Below are 18,425 nucleotides of genomic sequence, written 5' to 3' on the forward strand. Positions count from 1 at the left end.
ACTCTAGATACACATGGGTATATCCCATGCGGACCAAGGATGAAGTACCAAAAATTATCCACGAATTTTAGTGGATGATCTTCACCCAATTTCAAACTGAAGTCCAAATCTTTCAATTAGATAATGTTAAGGAATATTTTCATAGTGATCTCACAGAATTTTTTGCTTCACGTGGTTCACTTCACCATAGCTCTTGTGCCCAAACACCACAACAAAATGTGTTGCTAAAAGAAAGAAAATACACCTTCTTGAAGAGGCCCAGAGTTTACTAGTTCATATGAATGTCGCGAAACGTTTTTGGCTTGAGGCTGTCCTTTGTGCTACCTATCTCATCAACCGTATGCCCTCTCGTTGGTTAGAGTGCAAAGCCCCACATCAGCTTCTTTTTCCTAAGGCTCTCATTCTTTCTATTCCTCCTTGTGTGTTTGGTTGTTGTTTTGTTCAAAATCTGTCACCCACTCATGGAAAATTATACCCTCGTGCTATTCTTTGCATCTTCTTGGGGTATTCTTTCACTCAGAAGGGATGTCTTTGTTTTGATCCTGTTTCTTGGAAGTTTTATGTTTCCATGGATGTCTCTTTCTTTGAGAGTGAGCATTTTTTCCTTGTTTCTCTTCGGGGGGAGTGTAGGAATCAGGAGAAACTGGTTCAACTCCCTCATCTTCTTAATCCTCCTCCCTTTCGTGTATTCTTTCGTCGTCACAAAGGCCAACCATGTTCAAGAGCTATGAAGAACCTAGAAGCTGTACCACCAATGCCATCAAACTCTTTGGGGGCGGATCATACTCATTCAGGTATCTTGGTTCTTATCGATGTTCTTGACCCCATTGCTATTGATACTTCTGTTGGTAATGACCTTGACCTTCCTATTGCTCACCGGAAAGGTGTTAGATTTTTGCACCACTAAACACCCCATTTCCCACTTTGTTTCCTAAGAAAATATTTCACCATCTTTTTGGGCCTTTCTCACTTCCATTGACAGTGTTCATATCCTTTAGAATATGGTAGAAGCTCTTTCGGTGCTTGAATGGATAGATGCTATGAATGAAGAAATTAATGTTCTACATAAAAATGGCACATGGGAACTAGTAGATCTTCCTAAGGGAAAGGATCTAGTTGGATGTAAATGGGTTTTCACAGTTAAACATAGGGCTGATGGCACGGTGGAGTGGTATAAAGCTCGTTTTGTGGCAAAGGGATTTACACAAGTGTATGGAGTTGATTATTGTAGAGAAGATGGGCCGAATGGCCCATAGGCTGTTACTGTATATTATCTTTATGTTCTTCTCTGTAATGGGCCTTATTCTGGGCCCATACTCTTTTATGTTCCTCTTTTGTAATTTCTTGTCCAACTAAGGACCTCTCTTGTAATTACTAAAATATTAACTTAATAAAAGTGTATTAGAGAGTTAGAGGGAGGTTAAGTTCGAACTCCTCATCCTCTAACCCTTCTTGCCGCAACTCTCTTTTCTTCTCTAATCTTCTCTTGTTAGTTTTCTTTGTTTCAAACACAGTCCCTACTTCTAGGACTGTTTTTCAACTTGGTATCAGAGCAGGCCATTGCTTGGCGTGTCCCTCGTGTGGTTCTAGTTCAGCCAACTATATGATGAGGTTCTAGGGCTGAAAGTTTACAGTCATCCGCCTGGTTCTTGGAGGTCATTGGAGGGTGCCCAAGCTTCTGCACACTTGGAGAAGGGTTCGGTGACTAGGAAGAATCAGAGAACAAGTTGCTTTGCCTGATTTAAAATCAGAGAAAATGGTTTTTCAAGTCATCCTAGAGGACAAGTGTTCGGCCTGGTTTATAGTTCAAACCAGAGACTCTCTTACTGTAAGTCTTTGCTCGGTTGTTTCTGGGTTATTTTTTTCTCTTCTGGACTGTTAAAAGTCCGAAGTTTCTTTGGAAACAATACAACTATTCGGCTATCCTCTGGTCTGGTTTAATCCAGAGATTTCTGGGTTGTTTTTCATTTCTTTTCTGGACTGTCAAGTAGCCGAAATACCTCTGGAATCACTACTGTTGAGACTGCTTCATTCGGCCACTGTTGCTGGACTGCTCCTACTCAGAAATTTCTGGGTTGCTTTGGAGGTCCTATTCGGATGATTATTGGGTTGGTAAGTTGCTGAGACAGTTTTAAAACTAAGTGATACTAGTCTCATCTTCATTCCAGCTCCTTCTTGGACCTATACTGAACACTTTGAAGTGGTTTCTTCAGTTAACAGTAGGCTGTTAAGTATTGCACACTGAGCGTTCGACAAAAGTTCTCTTAAGGTCTGTGGTCTTTTGTCTTCCTCTTTGGGACATCGGCTGTTAGAATCTGAAATACCTTGTGATTGGAGGTTGCTGGGTGTCCTTTTGAAGGCTGAAACAGTAAAGAAAGAACTACCACCGAACTTTGCATGATGGATTTCTCAAACCTTGGAAACAAGAATGCTGCTGAATATGGGCAGATTTTGGGAACCCCAACCGATTCCATGCTGGCTGTAACTACAGTCAAGCTTGATGGGACCGACTACTTGGCTTGGTCACAATCAGTGAAAATCCATATTTGTAGCAAAGGAAAATGGGGTTTTATTTCTGGGAGCAAGAAAGCTCCTTCAGAGGATGATCCATCTTATGAGAGATGGGTACAAGAAAACTACACTGTGATTGGGTGGCTTGTGAACTCAATGCAGCCACAGATCAGTCAACATTATCTGTGGATGAATTCGGCTAAAGAAATCTGGGATAGTGTTGCAGAGACTTACTCCCAGAAGTTGAATGTTGTTAGAGCTTACAAACTGAGAAGTGATGTGAAGAATCTAAGACAGAGGGAGAAGTCATTTGCAGCATACTTCTCAACCTTAAAATCTATATGGCAAGAGATTGATTTGATAGAGGCTGTGATATGGGATACCCCTAAGGATGCTGAAACATACATGAAATTGGTTGAACGGAATAGGATCTTTGAGTTCTTGACAGGGCTGAATTCTGAATATGATATTACAAAGCAAAACATCTTGTCCAAGGAAGATGTTTCATTGTCACAAGCATATACTTTGATCAGCAGTGAAGAAAGTAGAAGGCAAGTGCAGGTTCAAGGAGTTGGTATCAATGATCATTTTGCAAATATGGGAATTAAACCCAAAGGGGTTATAGAAGCTCACAGTGGCACAGGAAGGAAGGAAGTGGTGTGTGAATATTGTAAGAAGTCGAAACACACAAAGGACAAGTGCTGGAAATTGCATCCCAATCTTGTACCTATCAGATTCCAGAAGAAGAATGATAGTAGAAAGACAGGAAGTGCACATGCAGCCACAGACACAGATACAGAGCTTGAGTCTATCAGTGCACAGTTGGCAGCCATGAAAGCTGAATATGAGAAGTTTGGAAAGATGATCAGTCAGCTTGAAGGTGTATCTTTATCATCCATCCCTTTTGGAAGTTCAGCCACCATTGCATTTGCTCACTCAGGTATAAGGGCTTCCACTAACCATGCATCCACCTCAGGTAAACACAAAACCCCTTGGATCATATACTCAGGTGCTTCTGATCACATGACCAACCCTTCCACTTTATTTGTTTCATATGATTTACTTCCTGGCCGTGACAAAATCACCTTAGCTTATGGTTCTCTTGCCCCTATTTCCGGCAAGGGAACTGTCAAGGCTACAGACTCCTTACTCTTATCTTCCACTCTTCATGTGCCTAAATTAAATACCAACTTATTATCTGTAAGTAGCCTGACCAAATCATTGAATTGTTGTGTAACCTTTTTCCCTTCTCACTGTGTATTTCAGGACCTGAAGTCTCAAAAGGTGATTGGGAGTGGCCATGAAGCGAATGGAATATACTTGCTCGACACCCCTGGCCAATGCTTTGATCATCCCAAGAATGTTGCTTTTGGTTCTACTTTTTTCAGAGTCTGTTAGTCAAATTATGTTGAGTCATTGTTGGTTGGGTCATTTACCTTTTTCTGCTTTAAGCCATTTGTTTCCAAAACTGTTTAAGGGAGTCAGTATGTCCAGTCTCATTTGTGAGTCCTGTCAGTTGTCAAAGCATTGTAGAAAAAATTACCCTGTGAGCAATAAAAGATCCTCTTTTCTTTTTCATATTGTGCACTCTGATGTGTGGGGGCCATACCATTTATCCTCTATGGGGGTTTACAGATATTTTATCTTGTTTATTGATGATTTCTCTAGATTCACCTGGATATACTTAATGAAATCCCGGGATGAAGTCCCAAGACTTGTGAGGCAATTTCATGAGCTTGTTCTAACTCAATTTGGTACCAGAATTAAGGTTTTCAGATCTGACAATGCAAAAGAGTATTTTGAGAAGAGTTTATCCTTGTATCTTTCTGACATGGGGGTTATTCATTAAATCTCCTGTGTTAGAACCCTTGAACAAAATGGAGTTGCTGAGAGGAAAAATAGACATATTGTTGAAGTTGCAAGGAGCCTTTTGTTTGCCTCACATGTTCCCACAAGATTTTGGGGTGATGCTGTACTTACTGCTACCTATCTCATAAACCGTATGCCATCCAAGGTATTAGGGTTTAAATCCCCCTTCAGTCTTCTTTATCCAGACAAGGATCTCTTCTCAATTCCTCTTCGTGTGTTTGGCTGTACCTGCTATGTTCACATTCCAAGTGTGCAGAGACACAAGTTTGAACCGAAAGCCCACAAATGTATCTTCCTTGGTTACTCCCCCACACAAAAGGGTTATTGTTGTTTTGATCCAAAGACTGGCACCCGACATGTCTCTATGGATGTTACCTTTAATGAACTTTCTCCTTTTTATGGTTCCTCCCAGGATGGACATTGTCCACAAGGGGAGAGTCTGTCACAAGTTTTTGCTCTTCCTCTTCCTGTCCCAGTTGAGTCTCTTGACAAACCTGTATCCTCACCAAATGAGTCAGAGGAGGATCAATCACTTCATATCTCTTGTCGTAGGGACCCTATTTCTTTACCCCCTCGCCCTATCCATAATCCCTTAGTGTATCAAAGACAGAGATCCAGGAATGAGCAAGTGGTTTCCTTTACAACAGATAAAGCTCATACGTTCCCAATCACAGATGAGATAACAGGTATTGCTTCAACTCCTTTGGAATCATCTTTTCCAGACCTTGATGTCCCCGTTGCTGTTAGGAAAGGGAAGCGAAAATGTACTGCACACTGCATTTCCAAACACCTTTCTTATGACCTGCTTTCTCCTTCATACTTTGCCTATCTCTCTTCTGTTGCTTCTAACCCCATTCCTAGGTCTGTCTCAGAAGCTCTTGGGATTCCAGAATGGAGAGATGCCATGGAAACCGAAATGGATGCTCTACATGCAAATGGTACTTGGGAGGTGGTGGATTTGCCTGAAGGGAAGGATCCAGTTAGGTGCAAGTGGGTTTTCACCATTAAATACAGGGCTGATGGAACTATTGAGAGGTACAAGGCTAGACTTGTTGCAAAAGGCTACACACAGACATATGGAATTGACTACCTGGAGACTTTTGCCCTTGTTGCCAAGATGACATCTGTGAGGGTTCTTTTATCTCTGGCAGCTCACTTTGACTGGCCTCTCTATCAGTTGGATGTAAAGAATGCGTTTCTGAATGGTGACTTACATGAGGAAGTCTACATGTGTCTTCCCCCAGGGATGTATGGGAAAGATATGCAAGGAAAGGTATGCAAATTGAAGAAATCTCTTTATGGTCTTAAACAATCTCCTAGAGCCTGGTTTGAGAGATTTAGAGCTGCACTTGTTAAATTCGGCTATGTTCAGACAGTCAGATTATACTCTGTTTGTGAAGAAAAGTAGATCTTTAGCAGTGTATCTCATTGTGTATGTTGATGACATTATAGTGACAGGTGATGATGCCTCAGGCATTCTGGCTCTTAAGTCTTTCCTCTGTACATAATTTGAGATTAAGGATCTGGGGGAGTTGAGATACTTCCTTGGCATAGAAGTTGCCAGATCCAATGATGGGATCCTTATTTCCTAAAGGAAATATGTTCTTGATTTATTGTCTGAAACTGGAAAATTAGGTGCAAGACCACCTGCAACTCCCATTGATATGAGTCACAAACTTTCAGTTACAGATGGAACTCTGTTGGAAGACGAAGGGGCTTTTCAGAGACTTCTTGGGAAGCTTCTGTACCTGTGCATGACTAGACCAGATATTGCGTATGCTGTCAGTTGCATTAGCCAGTTCATGCATGCTCCTAGAGATACTCATATGGCAGCAGCAGAATGGATTTTGTGCTATCTGAAAGGCTCTCCAGGGAAAGGAATCCTATTTACCAAGCATGACCACCTGAAATTTGAAGCCTATACTGATGCTGATTGGGCTGGAAATATGGATGACAGAAGATCTACTTCAGGATATTGCAGTCTGGTGGCTGGTAATGTTATCTCTTGGAGGAGTAAGAAACAATCCGTTATGGCCAGATCTTCTACAGAAGCAGAGTATAGACCCATGGCACATGGGGTCTCGGAATTGTTGTGGCTATGGAAGAACTTGGGATTGATCATGACAGACCCATGATGTTGTACTGTGATAATCAGGCTGCCATCAACATTGCTCACAACCCGGTACAACATGATCGAACCAAACATATTGAAGTTGATAGACATTTTATTTGAGAAAGAGTCTCCTCCGGAGAAGTGTGCCTTCCATTCGTTACTTCTGAAGGACAATTGACATACTTTCTCACCAAGGGCATTTCCAAGGCAAGACTTCATCATGACACTGGCAAGCTGGGCATGATTGACATCTATGCTCAGCTTGAGGGGGAGTGTAGAGAAGATGGGCCGAATGGCCCATAGGCTGTTACTGTATATTATCTTTATGTTCTTCTCTGTAATGGGCCTTATTCTGGGCCCATACTCTTTTATGTTCCTCTTTTGTAATTTCTTGTCAACTAAGGACCTCTCCTGTAATTACTAAAAGATTAACTTAATAAAAGTGTATTAGAGAGTTAGAGGGAGGTTAAGTTCGAACTCCTCATCCTCTAACCCTTCTTGCCGCAACTCTCTTTTCTTCTCTAATCTTCTCTTGTTAGTTTTCTTTGTTTCAAACACAGTCTCTACTTCTAGGACTGTTTTTCAACTATTATGTAGAAACTTTTGCACCTGTTGCCAAATGAACTCTATTAGAGTCATTTTCTCCCTTGTTGCTAATCTTGACTGGGATCTGCATCAGCTCGACATCAAGAATGCCTTCTTGAATGGTGACCTTGAAGAGGAAATATACATGGTACAACCCACTGGTTTTCGGGCTCAAGGTAATGAACAGAAAGTGTGAAGGTTAAAGAAATCATTTTTTTGATAAATAATTTCTTCAAAATCTTGTAGCTAAGTTATTTATCGAAAAAAAAAGGTTAAAGAAATCATTATATCGGCTGAAACAATTATCGGGAGCCTGGTTCAATAGGTTCCATGCAGAGCGGTTCAGCAGAAATGATACAAGCAGTGTTAATTTGATCACACATTATTTGTGAAAAGAGGGGAAGGAAAAATTGCAGCACTGATTGTATATGTTGATGATATAATTATCACTGGCGATTGGAAGGATGAAATTCAAAAGTTGAAGATTTTTCTTTCTACCAAGTTTGAAGTAAAGGATCTAGGTCCTCTAAGGTACTTCCTTGGAATTGAAGTGGCCCACTCACAAAAGGGTATCTTCATTTCCCAAAAAAAGTATGTCCTAGATCTACTCTAGGATACAGGAAAATTGGGAGTGAAGCCAGTTGATTCCCCTATTGATCCTAACCACAAATTAGGTGACTGCCAAGGTGAATCTATTAAGGATGTGAAACAGTTTCGGAGACTTGTAGGAAGATTGTTATATCTTTCTATGACTCGTCCCGACATTGCTTATGTAGTGGGTGTTTCTAGCCAGTTCATGCATGCTCCTAAGACCACTCATCTTGAAGCAACAGAAAGAGTTCTCAGATATCTTAGGAAGTTCCCAGGTGCAGGCTTGTTGTTTTAAAAGCACGGGCATTTGAAAGTTGAAGTGTACATTGATGCAGGTTGGGCAGGATCCCTGAATGACAGAAAGTCAACTAGTGGCTACTATACCTTTATAGGAGGAAACCTAGTTACCTGGGGAAGCAAAAAGCAAAATGTGGTAGCTAGATCTAGTGTTGAAGTTGAATATCGGGCAATGGCTCATGGAGTGGCTGATTATGTGGCTAAAAAATTTGTTGAGTGAGTTGGATTTTCCAGTGGACATGAGAGAACTAAACACATCGAAGTTGACAAACACTTTATCGGAGAAAAGGTCGTCATTGGGGAAGTGCGCACTCCTTATGTTATCTTTGAAGCATAGTTGTCAAGGCATCACCTAGGCGACTAGGTGCCCTTGGCTAGGTGCCTCGCCCAAACACCTTGACTTTTAGCAACTAGGCGCCCGCCTAGGCGACAAAAATGACAAGGCGGGCGCCTTTTATAATATCATTTATTTTGCTGTATCTTATTAATGTATGTGTTAATACAGTTTATTATATGCTATATATATCAATTATATTTTATTTTAATATTTTACTATTGAAATTTAAAAGATCAAAGGATTTTGAGAAGAGAAAAAGAAAGAAAGAAAAGAAAAGAAAGGGGAAAGAAACAATAGAATAATAAAGTTCTTTTTTTATATTCTCTCTCTAATTAAATAAAACAGAAACTCCATCCTTGTTTTTTTTTCTATTTTACTTTCCATCTTAAATATTTGTCATATAAAGTTAATAACCTTCTTTAGCTGCTAGTTAATATGAATTTGCTCTATTACATACTTATTATAGTAGTATTATTTTTGAAAATAATGAATCTAATATATGCAAAAGATTTTTATCTAGATGTGATGATTTGCCACATTTTTAGAGGAAATTTAATGTTCTTAATATGGAGAATTGCTATTTTTAATTAACATACATGCTGAATGGTATATAAAACTAGGAAACTAGCCAAAAGTCAATTTTTCATATTATAAAATTTGTATCACCTAGGTGCCCCAGTGTCGCCCAAAATTGCCTAGACACCTTGAAAACTATGATTTGAAGATCAACTTGCAGACATCTTTACAAAAGGGCTACACCACTCACGACATCATGATTTATGTGACAAGTTGGGCATGATTGACATCTATGTCCCAACTTGAGGGGGAGTGGTAAAAGCTGTTATTTTTCTAAGTATAGTACCACAGGGGTACTATTGTAATTCTCATCTTTTATTGTTTAGTTGCTGTCTCCCTAGTATATATACTAAAAAGCTAGCGCCGCCAGCATTCTTTTTGCTCTCAAATCTTTCTTCCCTTTTCTTCTCTCTCTCTCTTCTTTCTTCCTCTCTTCTTCTCTCTTGCATAACACCCTTCAACAGGATCGCTTTGTTTGAAGAACCTTCAGCGAACAATATTTCCATGCCCAACTCGTCATTCCCCATCTTCCCGCAATTCTTAGTCAAATCTAGACTCCCTATACTCGATGGTTGGTTGACTTCTTCACCCCTTTAAACTGCAAATCATCCTTGTTGCTGTTTGCATCTAACTTTTCTTTGTCTTCTCTATTAAATTTTGGATTTGGCCGATCTGGCTTTGTAGAAAGTTCCTTTATAATTGGTCTCCAAGCTAGGGTTGTAGCTGTTTGTTCAGCTGAACCCTTTGAGACCCCCACTGACCTCTGAAACTTCTCCATCACTGCTGTGGAGATTAAGAGATGTAAGCAATCTCACTATTCAACTTACACAAAAAGCACCAGTTAGGGGACAAGAAACAATTTGGTCTTTTCCTTTGCAACAAATCACAAATATTGGTGCAGCCATGGTAAACTTCCCAACAAAAAGCATTGACTTTTGGGGGGATAGGAACACGCCATACTTCTTTCACAAAAAAAAGGAAGGGCAGTTCAGCCCGACTTTTGGTAAACTTCCCAACAAAAAGTACCAACAGTTCATGGAATTGTTGCACAAGTTTAGGCAGTTCAGCCCAAGAGCACATAAAGTAAATCCAAGTATATCATGAAAAATCATCAATAAACAGGATGAAATATTTATAACCACCCATAATGGTAAATGGTAAGGCCCCCACACATCAGAGTGAACATTTTTAAAAGGAATAGTTGATCTTTTATTACTTGAAGGATAAGTGCTCTTACATTGCTTTGAGAACTCACAGTGGAGACTCGATAGATTAATTCCTTTAAATAACTCTAGAAACAACTGTCTCAATGAAGAAAAGGACAAATGACCCAAACGACTATGCCATAACATAATACAACTAGTGGACTTTGAAACAAATGCAGTTCTCTTAGGTTCTATTTGGCTCTGCTCAGGCATGTCTAATAGATATATCCCATTCACCTCATGGCCACTCCTAATCACCTTCTGAGATTCCATGTCCTAAAAAACACAGTATGAAGGAAAAAAGGTCACATTGCAGTTCGGGTATTTAGTCAAATTACTAACTGAAAGCAAATTGGTATTAAGTTTAGATACATGAAGAACAATTGATAAAGTCAGGGCATTAGAGGTCTTAATGTCTCCCTTTCCCGTTATAGGGGCTAGGGAGCCATCAACAAGGGATATCTTATCCTGGCCAAAAAGAAGTTGGTAAGAGGTGAATAACTGTGAAACACTGATCATATGGTCAGAAGCACCGTAATCAAATTTCCAAGGGGTTTTATGAGTACTTGAGACAGAAGCATGATGTGTAGTGGCTCGAATACCTAAGTGAGCATATGCAGAGGAAGGAACAATCTCTGAAGGAACTATAGCAGTGGACTCCAAGTGACTGATGATTCGGCCGTACTTCTCATATTTAGCCCTAGTGGCCGCAAGCTATTCTCCCACTGACTTCTCTTCACCCTATCCTTGTTCACCTTGTGAAGAGGTGGCTACATTTGCATTTCCACCTTTTCTAGTTGCAACCCTTTTCCCACCATTTTCTTTCTTGAATTTGGTAGGAACGAGCTTTGGATGCAGCTTCCAACAAGTGTCTTTAGTGTGTTTAGGATTCTTGCAGTATTCACAATAATATCTTTCTTCCCAGTGCTAACCTTTGGCTTCATCCTCACATTAGCATAGTGATCAACCTGCGGCTCAACAAATTGAACCTGTCTTCTGCTCTCCTCACTGCTCACCATAGCATATGCCTGAGACAAAGTCACCTCATACTTTGCTAAAACATTCTGCCTCTCAATATCATAATCTGAGTTGAGTCTGGTGAAGAACTCAAGGACCCAATTTCTCTCCACGAACCTCCTATATATTTCTACATCCTTTGTGCAACCCCAAACAACAGTCTCCATCAGATCAATCTCTTGCCAAAGAGATTTCAGCATAGAGAAGTAGACTGCTAAGGGCTTGGCCCCCTGTCTAAGATTATTCACATCATGCTTCAATTTGTATGTGCAAGCAACATTAAGCTTTTGGGAATAGGTCTCTGTGACACTATCCCACATTTCTTTTGCAGTTTCCATCCACAGGTAATGCTGACTAATGTGTAGTTGCATAAAATTCACTAATCAACCCACTATTGTGTAGTTTTCCTGCATCCACCGTTCATAGGTAGGATCATCCTCCTCCGGTTTCTTCTTGCTCCCGTTAATATAACCCCATTTTCCTTTACACACATGATGCTTCTTAATAGATTGAGACCAAGTTAAATAATTGGACCCATCTAGCTTCATAGTAGTCACAACCCCAAAAAGATTCTCCATTGACCCTTCATGTCCAAACCTGGAATATGTGGAATATTTGGTCTCTCCTCCAATTTGCTCTATTGAGTAAACGGATGCAAACAAAAATCAAATTAGGGCTTTACTAAGCTAGATTTACTGTTTTAAGCAAAGAACAACCTCTCAACCCCCCAAAATTAGGGTTTCACAAGGTCCTATAGGATGGGGAGAAAGAGAGAAACTTCAACCACCCCTTCCAGAGGTTCCAGAATTCAATCCAACCAAAACTGCCCCTAATAGAAATGAAAAGGCTTACCTCTGATCCCCAAGTGCTTGGTTCAAACTATCTCTATGACCCGTAACAAGGTTTCTCCAATTATCTAGGGTTTTTGGGAAAAATCTCCTAGAACTTGCCCTGGGCTTCAACTAAGGATGAAAAACCTCCACAAAACTCCTTAAAAACCTTCATAACTGGGCTGCATAAGTAACTGATTGATCAAACGATTAGTTCTCCATACACATTATGTATATGCAAAGAAAGGAGAAAAAAAGTTGAAAGTGAGATCCCGCTCTGATACCAAGTTGAAAATTACACCTACAGTAATTCAGATAATGCAAGAAAAGAAGAAAAGAGAGAGAAAGAAGAAGAAAAGAAGTTTCAGCAATAGGTTGTGGAAGAAAAAAAAAAGAAGGGAAGAGAGAAAAGAACTTGAACCTCTCTCTCTAGCCCCCTTTCATTACTTTTATTAATAATTCTAAGTACAACTACTTGGATGCCCTTAATGGGGTGGCCAGCACTGAAGAAATAATTAAAGAAAATAAAAGAAGGCTTATAAGGTCCATAACTAAGAAACATAACTTTTAAACTCTACTTAAAAGAAATAAAGAACACTAGGGCCCATTCTCACTACACAAAGTAATTCTCATGCGGCACACCTAGTGAAATATAGTTCTTTTCCACAGTTAGTTTTTTCTCTATTCTATCCACCACTGGATTCCAAAAGATAACAGATCTAAGGTTGTTACTTAAAGGTAACCCTATGTATCTTAAGGGCCACTCCCCTTTCTCACACCCCAAAACCTCTGCCATAGGCCTCAAATCCTTTTCTTCAACATTAATTCTAGCCATTACACTCTTATTCCAATTGACTGTTAAGATACAATAAGCGCAATTCATTTATTTCTTCATGTTTTTTTGCACTTGTAACATATATAAACACTACAGGGATTGTTAATCCTACTAAAACTAAGAAAAACAAAATTTATAGAATTGCTGCTATCATACTTCGACTATAAGAAAAACAGTAACTCTGGAACACTTATGCAATGACTATGGAATTCTAATTGCAGCTAAAAAATGATTAGACAAATCAAACTCCTAGGTTGGACCCAATAAAATCCAAAGTACCCCTTCTGTTTGGAAATGCAAAGTTACATAAAAAGTTTAAAAAATTCTATATCTGACAACTTTGCTTCTGCATCAAAGAGCAGGTTGACCTAGAAGCTTATCCATCATCAGTCATCACCATCCACATGAAGAATGAAACTGTGGATGGGCATTGCATTATTTATGAACCTTTTGTTTTGGTGCAGGCAGAAAAATAAGTTAAAAAAGAGTTTTTCAGTTTTAAGCTTCTGGCATTATGTCAACATCATGATGCATTTTGCAGCATTAAGGAACTAATTGTGAATGAGAGGGTTGTTTGTTACATTATCATTGAATTTCATCCTAGTTTTCTGTCATTTTTGTATGATCATCTTGTCATTTGTATCTTTCTGCTAATTCTGTTTTCTTTCCTTATTTTTCTTTTTTTATGAACTTTTTTGATAAATGGTTCGTTTATTATTATCTTGATAATTGAAAGAATTTTATTAATCACAAAGGATAAGAAAGTACAAGCTTCCTAGGGAGAGGCATGAGATGCGACCTCTCCATACTAGTCAAATACAGATTTCCTATACACAAGAACAAGTTACAAGGTAGCACAAAAAAGATCTTCTCTGGAAACCCCAAGTTTGGCCAAAGAATCAGCCATAGTATTTGCCGACCTGCTCACCCATTTAACATCCACTTTCGTATTATTGGTTAGCCACTTCACTTTTTTGAGGAGGTCTCTGTATTCCCAAATGACAGCATCAGGGTTAGAGAGTCAGCCTATTACCACCTGAGAATCCCCCTCTACCAGCAGATGTTCCACCCCAAGCTGGTTGGCAATTTGGATCCCTTGTACAGCAGCTAGTACTTCTGCCCTTGTAGAATCTTCCACTCCCACTGGTCCTAAGAAGAAGGAAATAATGTTTCTGTCCTTATTCCTCAGCGCACCCCCAGGCCCCCTATACCTGAGGGCTCAGGGTTACCTTGGCTGCTCCCATCAAAGAGATTAAAACCAGTACAAGCAACCCTTGGAGAGGCCCGAGTTGTGATCTCTCTCATTACATAGGTCAATACAAACTAAAAAAGACTTAGATTACAATTGAGTCCAGTACAGCATAATCTCTATTTGTCCCTTGTTTGCCTAAAAAATCATCCATAGCTTTTTCTGTTCTCCCAACCCATTGTAATCTTCAGTTCATATTTAGTTGTCTGAAACCAAGAAGGTTCAGACCTGTCTAGTAAGAAAAATAAACCAGAAAATGAAGAGGAGAAAGGGGAAAGAAGAGAAGAGGATGAGAAGAGAGAGGAAGAGGAGGAAGAGAGAATAGAAAAGAATGTGAGGGTTCAGCTTGCTTAGTCTGCCGCCCCAAATGATGTTTAAAATATAAGGTTTTCAACATTAAGTGTACAATGATAGGAATGCCCCTGTCACTAGAAATAACAAAAAAAAGAGATTCTAACAGTCTTCTAACAGCACTATAGACAAGAAAAACATATGAGCAGGTGGGGACCACAAGCTGGTCAACCATTTTCTTACATATTTTTTGTATATCATTTGAATTTCTTAATTTCATCCCTAAAACACTATATGATAGAGTCCGGATCTTGCAGCCGTCCTGCCACCGCCTTACAATCTTCTTCAATTATTATGTTTTCCAACCCAAGCTGACTTGCAATTTAGATTCCTTGTAGTGGAGCAAGCAATTCAACCCTATTAGAATCTCCTTCCCCCACTGGTCCATAGAAAAGTGCTACAATGTTTCCATCCTTGTCTCTCACCACCCCTCCTTCCTGAAGGGGCCTGGGTTGCCTTGACTACTTCCATCAAAATGCAGCTTCAAATAATCTTCCGAAGTGATGTCCAAAAAAGGTTAACCCTATCCTTCTTGGAGCTGCTATTGGCCACCTCAACCCAGTTTCTCCAGATATCATCAAAGGAAAATTGATGAAAACAGTCCAAAGTTTTTAACCAATGTATTACCTGAGTCAACCCACATTCCTTTAGTTCTTACATACTTCCCTCTTCTTGAAAAATTCTTGCATTTATCTCTTCCCAAATGGACCAAATCAGTGCTGTTCTTGTACACCTCCACATTATCCTTTCTCTCCTTTTGGCCCACACAAAGGTGGACAGGTCAAATAACAAGTGTATCTTTGAAGGTTGATTCCACTTGCACCTGAACAAAGAGAACCAATCCAATAATTCTGTAGCAATAGGGGTGATAACGATCCTCCCCATTAGATTTGCAAAGAATACACCAGTATGGGGATAAACATAGAAAGGGTCTTTTATTTTGGAAATTCTCCAAGGTGTTTACATTCCAATAGAACACTTCCCAGCAAAATGCATTAACTTTCAGGGGAGGGACAGACCTACACCAAACATCCCTGAAAGGGAACACTTGAGGATTAGGGGACTGACAAAGAGACTTGAAGAAGCAAACACACGAGAAGGAGTCCTTTGGATGAGGAAACAAACCTGTCTATCTAGAGAAAGGGGATCCAAACAGACATTACCAAGAGAATTCAAAAGCCTAGTCATAGCAGTAAACTCCTCCTCTCTTAACACTTTACGAAAACTGAAGTTCCAATTCCCTAGTAACATGAGGAGAGAGGAACTTTGAGACCACCAATTTTTTATACAAGGAAATAGAATACAAAGAGGGGAAGAGATCCTTAAGAGTAGAATTGCCAACCCACGCATCCTCCCAAAAACAAACAGAGTTCTCAGAACACACATCATACCTGACAAACTTTAGAAAATGAGGAAGCAAGCCATGGCTTGCCTTCGAAGGAGTTGCTAAAGTGGCCCGAGGAGAACCACTAGCATCCTAACCATTCTCCAAATGGCCATGAATACTTGCCACCACCTCATGCCACAATCTCTCCCTTTGTAAAGGCCATCTCCACTCACTTACCTAACAAAGCTGCATTCTTTTGAACCACATTCCCTGACCACCCTTATCCTTAGTCTTACACACTATTTCCCTATTAAATGGTCTTTATTACGTCCCTCCGGCTCACACAGAAAATCCCTCATTGCTTTCTCTAGCTTATTTGCTTCCCTAGGAGGGATTCTAAAAATGGATAGGAAGTAGACTAGCAAGAGTGGCTCAAATCAGAGTAATTTTGCCTCCCAAAGAGATATCATTCTTTTTCCCCGCAACCAATATTTTTATATTCTTCTCCAAAATTGGATACCAAAATATTCTCTCCTTAGGGTCAGCACCTAGGGGAAAACCTAAGTAGGTCAAAGGCCAATAAGTAGTAGAGCACCCTAGACAAGTAGCTAAAGACCCTAAAACCCTCTCCTCCAGATGTTGTGAATTGGCTATTTGTTCTTCTTTTCTGTTTTGCATAGTAGCAAGTGTGGGAACACGGGTTTGAGTCTGAGGGCTGCCACTTTGTTTGAAAAAAATGCCAAAGGTTAGGATTGTACCCAGTCCACCCCTTTTAAGACCCCAAATAGCTGGGACCAACATTGGGTAATGGCTTTTACATTAGATTTCATAACAAGGTTCAACCAGAAACCAGTTGAACTGGATAATGGTTCTCCATGATGGGGTAAATATAGAGGGGTGATTAGCTAGGGCTAGCTGTTCACAGCAGTACTAGACACATTATTATATGCATACTATTCTTTTATCAGATTTTAATAAAATTTTCTGGTCTTTACTGATAAAAAACATTTGGTTGTTTTTTAACTGGATAATCTGATTTAAATTCCCAGTGATATTATTATTTGGAAATCATGTAGTTATTGCTTCTGTTCTCCAATCATAGATATGGTTCTTGATCTTGTTAGTTTGTATGATCAGCGGTGTTCTTTATTGTGGGCTTTAATATGTTTTGTTTTACACTTAGTGTATAGGCTGTCTTGGACTCAATGGTATGTACATTTGGAAGGGGGAGAATGGCGGCCATGGTGAGGCTTTTGGAAACTGGAAAATTTTCAGAAATTACAGCAGGTACCATAAAAAGTTTTGGATAAATGTTTCTAGGACTATGGTTTATGACCTTGTACTGTAGAACATGGAAATGACTATGCACCTATTTGATGGGTGGATAGGTTCAAAGAGAAAAGTATGTGAAAAAACATAGAAGTTTCAAATAAAATATAAGAGAATTAAAAAGACTTTAAAAAGGTGAAGTGCCTTTTAATACTGATAAGGGTATAAAAGAGATTGAATTCTAAGGTTAGGGCTATTAGAGAGCGCCAAAGAAGAAAGAGGAATATATCTTTTTCCTGTTATAGCCAAGTATTCCAACGGCAAGGATTCATCACAAATCATGTTAGCCACTTGATTATAAGTTATATGGGTTTAATTGCATGTTAGGGCTTGGGATTCTCATGAAACCTTTTAATAATAGACTTCAAAACATCTCGAAGTAATGTTGTAAATCTTCTTGCTATATTTAAAAATTGGAAGAAATATGTATAAAATAATTGCAAATCTTGCAGTAACCCTATGATTACCTAGAGTTGACTTGAAAACTCGTACTTTACCTTGCTATTTTTAATGAAAATTACCATTTCCAATAAAAAAAACTCATATTTTACCTTTTATAAAGTTATGTATATGATTTACTTCTATTGACATTTTTTTTTGCTCCATTATCTTACATTTTACAGAGGAGGCTAGCCATGAGAAATTAGCTGCTCAATCTATTCATAGAGAGTTATGTGAGGCAGATGAGGCAAATTTGCTTGAAGAAGAAGGTACAGCAATTATTCTTCTTTAGATGGTAGATAGGACTTTTTGGGGCATGCTTGTTCTGTACCATGTTTTTGGAAAATGGTGCGTGTGTTGTATTTTATCATGCATATTGGGTGTTGGGCATATACCTCCCCAAATCCATAAATATTATAAACAATATACTGATATTATAAGTAAAAATTGTATGGTTCATCTTCTAAGATTCAAATAGTCCTGTCAAGAAACTGAAATAATAACATACTGGGGCAGTGTGGCCTACTTAATAAATGATCTAATGCACAGTTATGGTTTTATAAGTTATCAACTAGCAAAAGAAGAATAAGAATATTTAAAATGGTATTATTCTAGTTCCAAAACCAATGGAGAAGAATAATAAGTTTTTTTTTTTTTTTTTTTTTTATCTGCAAAATGAGAATTTCATTCACTTAAAAGGATTAAAACAGAATTACAGCAGAAAGAAGCAGACGTTGCATCAGAAAAAGTTACATATTATTATAAACCTAATCTGCACTAGAATTCTGTTAGAATTAGGGTTGAAGAAATATTAGAGAGACTAGAAGAAGAAGAAGATAGGAGAATAGAGAAGAAGAAAATTCTGGTTCGAACTAGATAACTCAGATCACTCTCTAGTCAGCCAGCCAGATAGAATTTATATGTTTCTATCCATAATAACTAAAGACTACTTTGTCCCCACT

At 39.0% G+C, this 18,425-nt stretch overlaps 1 protein-coding gene across 3 annotated transcripts in view; it reads left to right on the forward strand.

Annotated features, from left to right (window-relative positions):
* Positions 1-18,425, forward strand: part of LOC148867354 (uncharacterized) — an 84,390-nt gene that overhangs the window by 24,088 nt on the left and 41,877 nt on the right. For 2 of the 3 annotated variants that reach the window (XM_088980949.1, XM_088980951.1), the window contains exons 4-5: positions 16,877-16,980; positions 17,646-17,732. In XM_088980949.1, coding sequence (XP_088837075.1) covers positions 16,899-16,980; positions 17,646-17,732 — 169 coding nt within the window. In that variant the 5' untranslated portion in view covers positions 16,877-16,898. The remainder of the gene's footprint in view (positions 1-16,876; positions 16,981-17,645; positions 17,733-18,425) is intronic. The other variant, XM_088980950.1, reaches the window with a different exon arrangement.

Source organism: Nelumbo lutea, chromosome 3 (genome assembly GCF_056320005.1).
Source record: "Nelumbo lutea isolate HS-2025 chromosome 3, American lotus-T2T, whole genome shotgun sequence".
NCBI lineage: Eukaryota > Viridiplantae > Streptophyta > Magnoliopsida > Proteales > Nelumbonaceae > Nelumbo > Nelumbo lutea.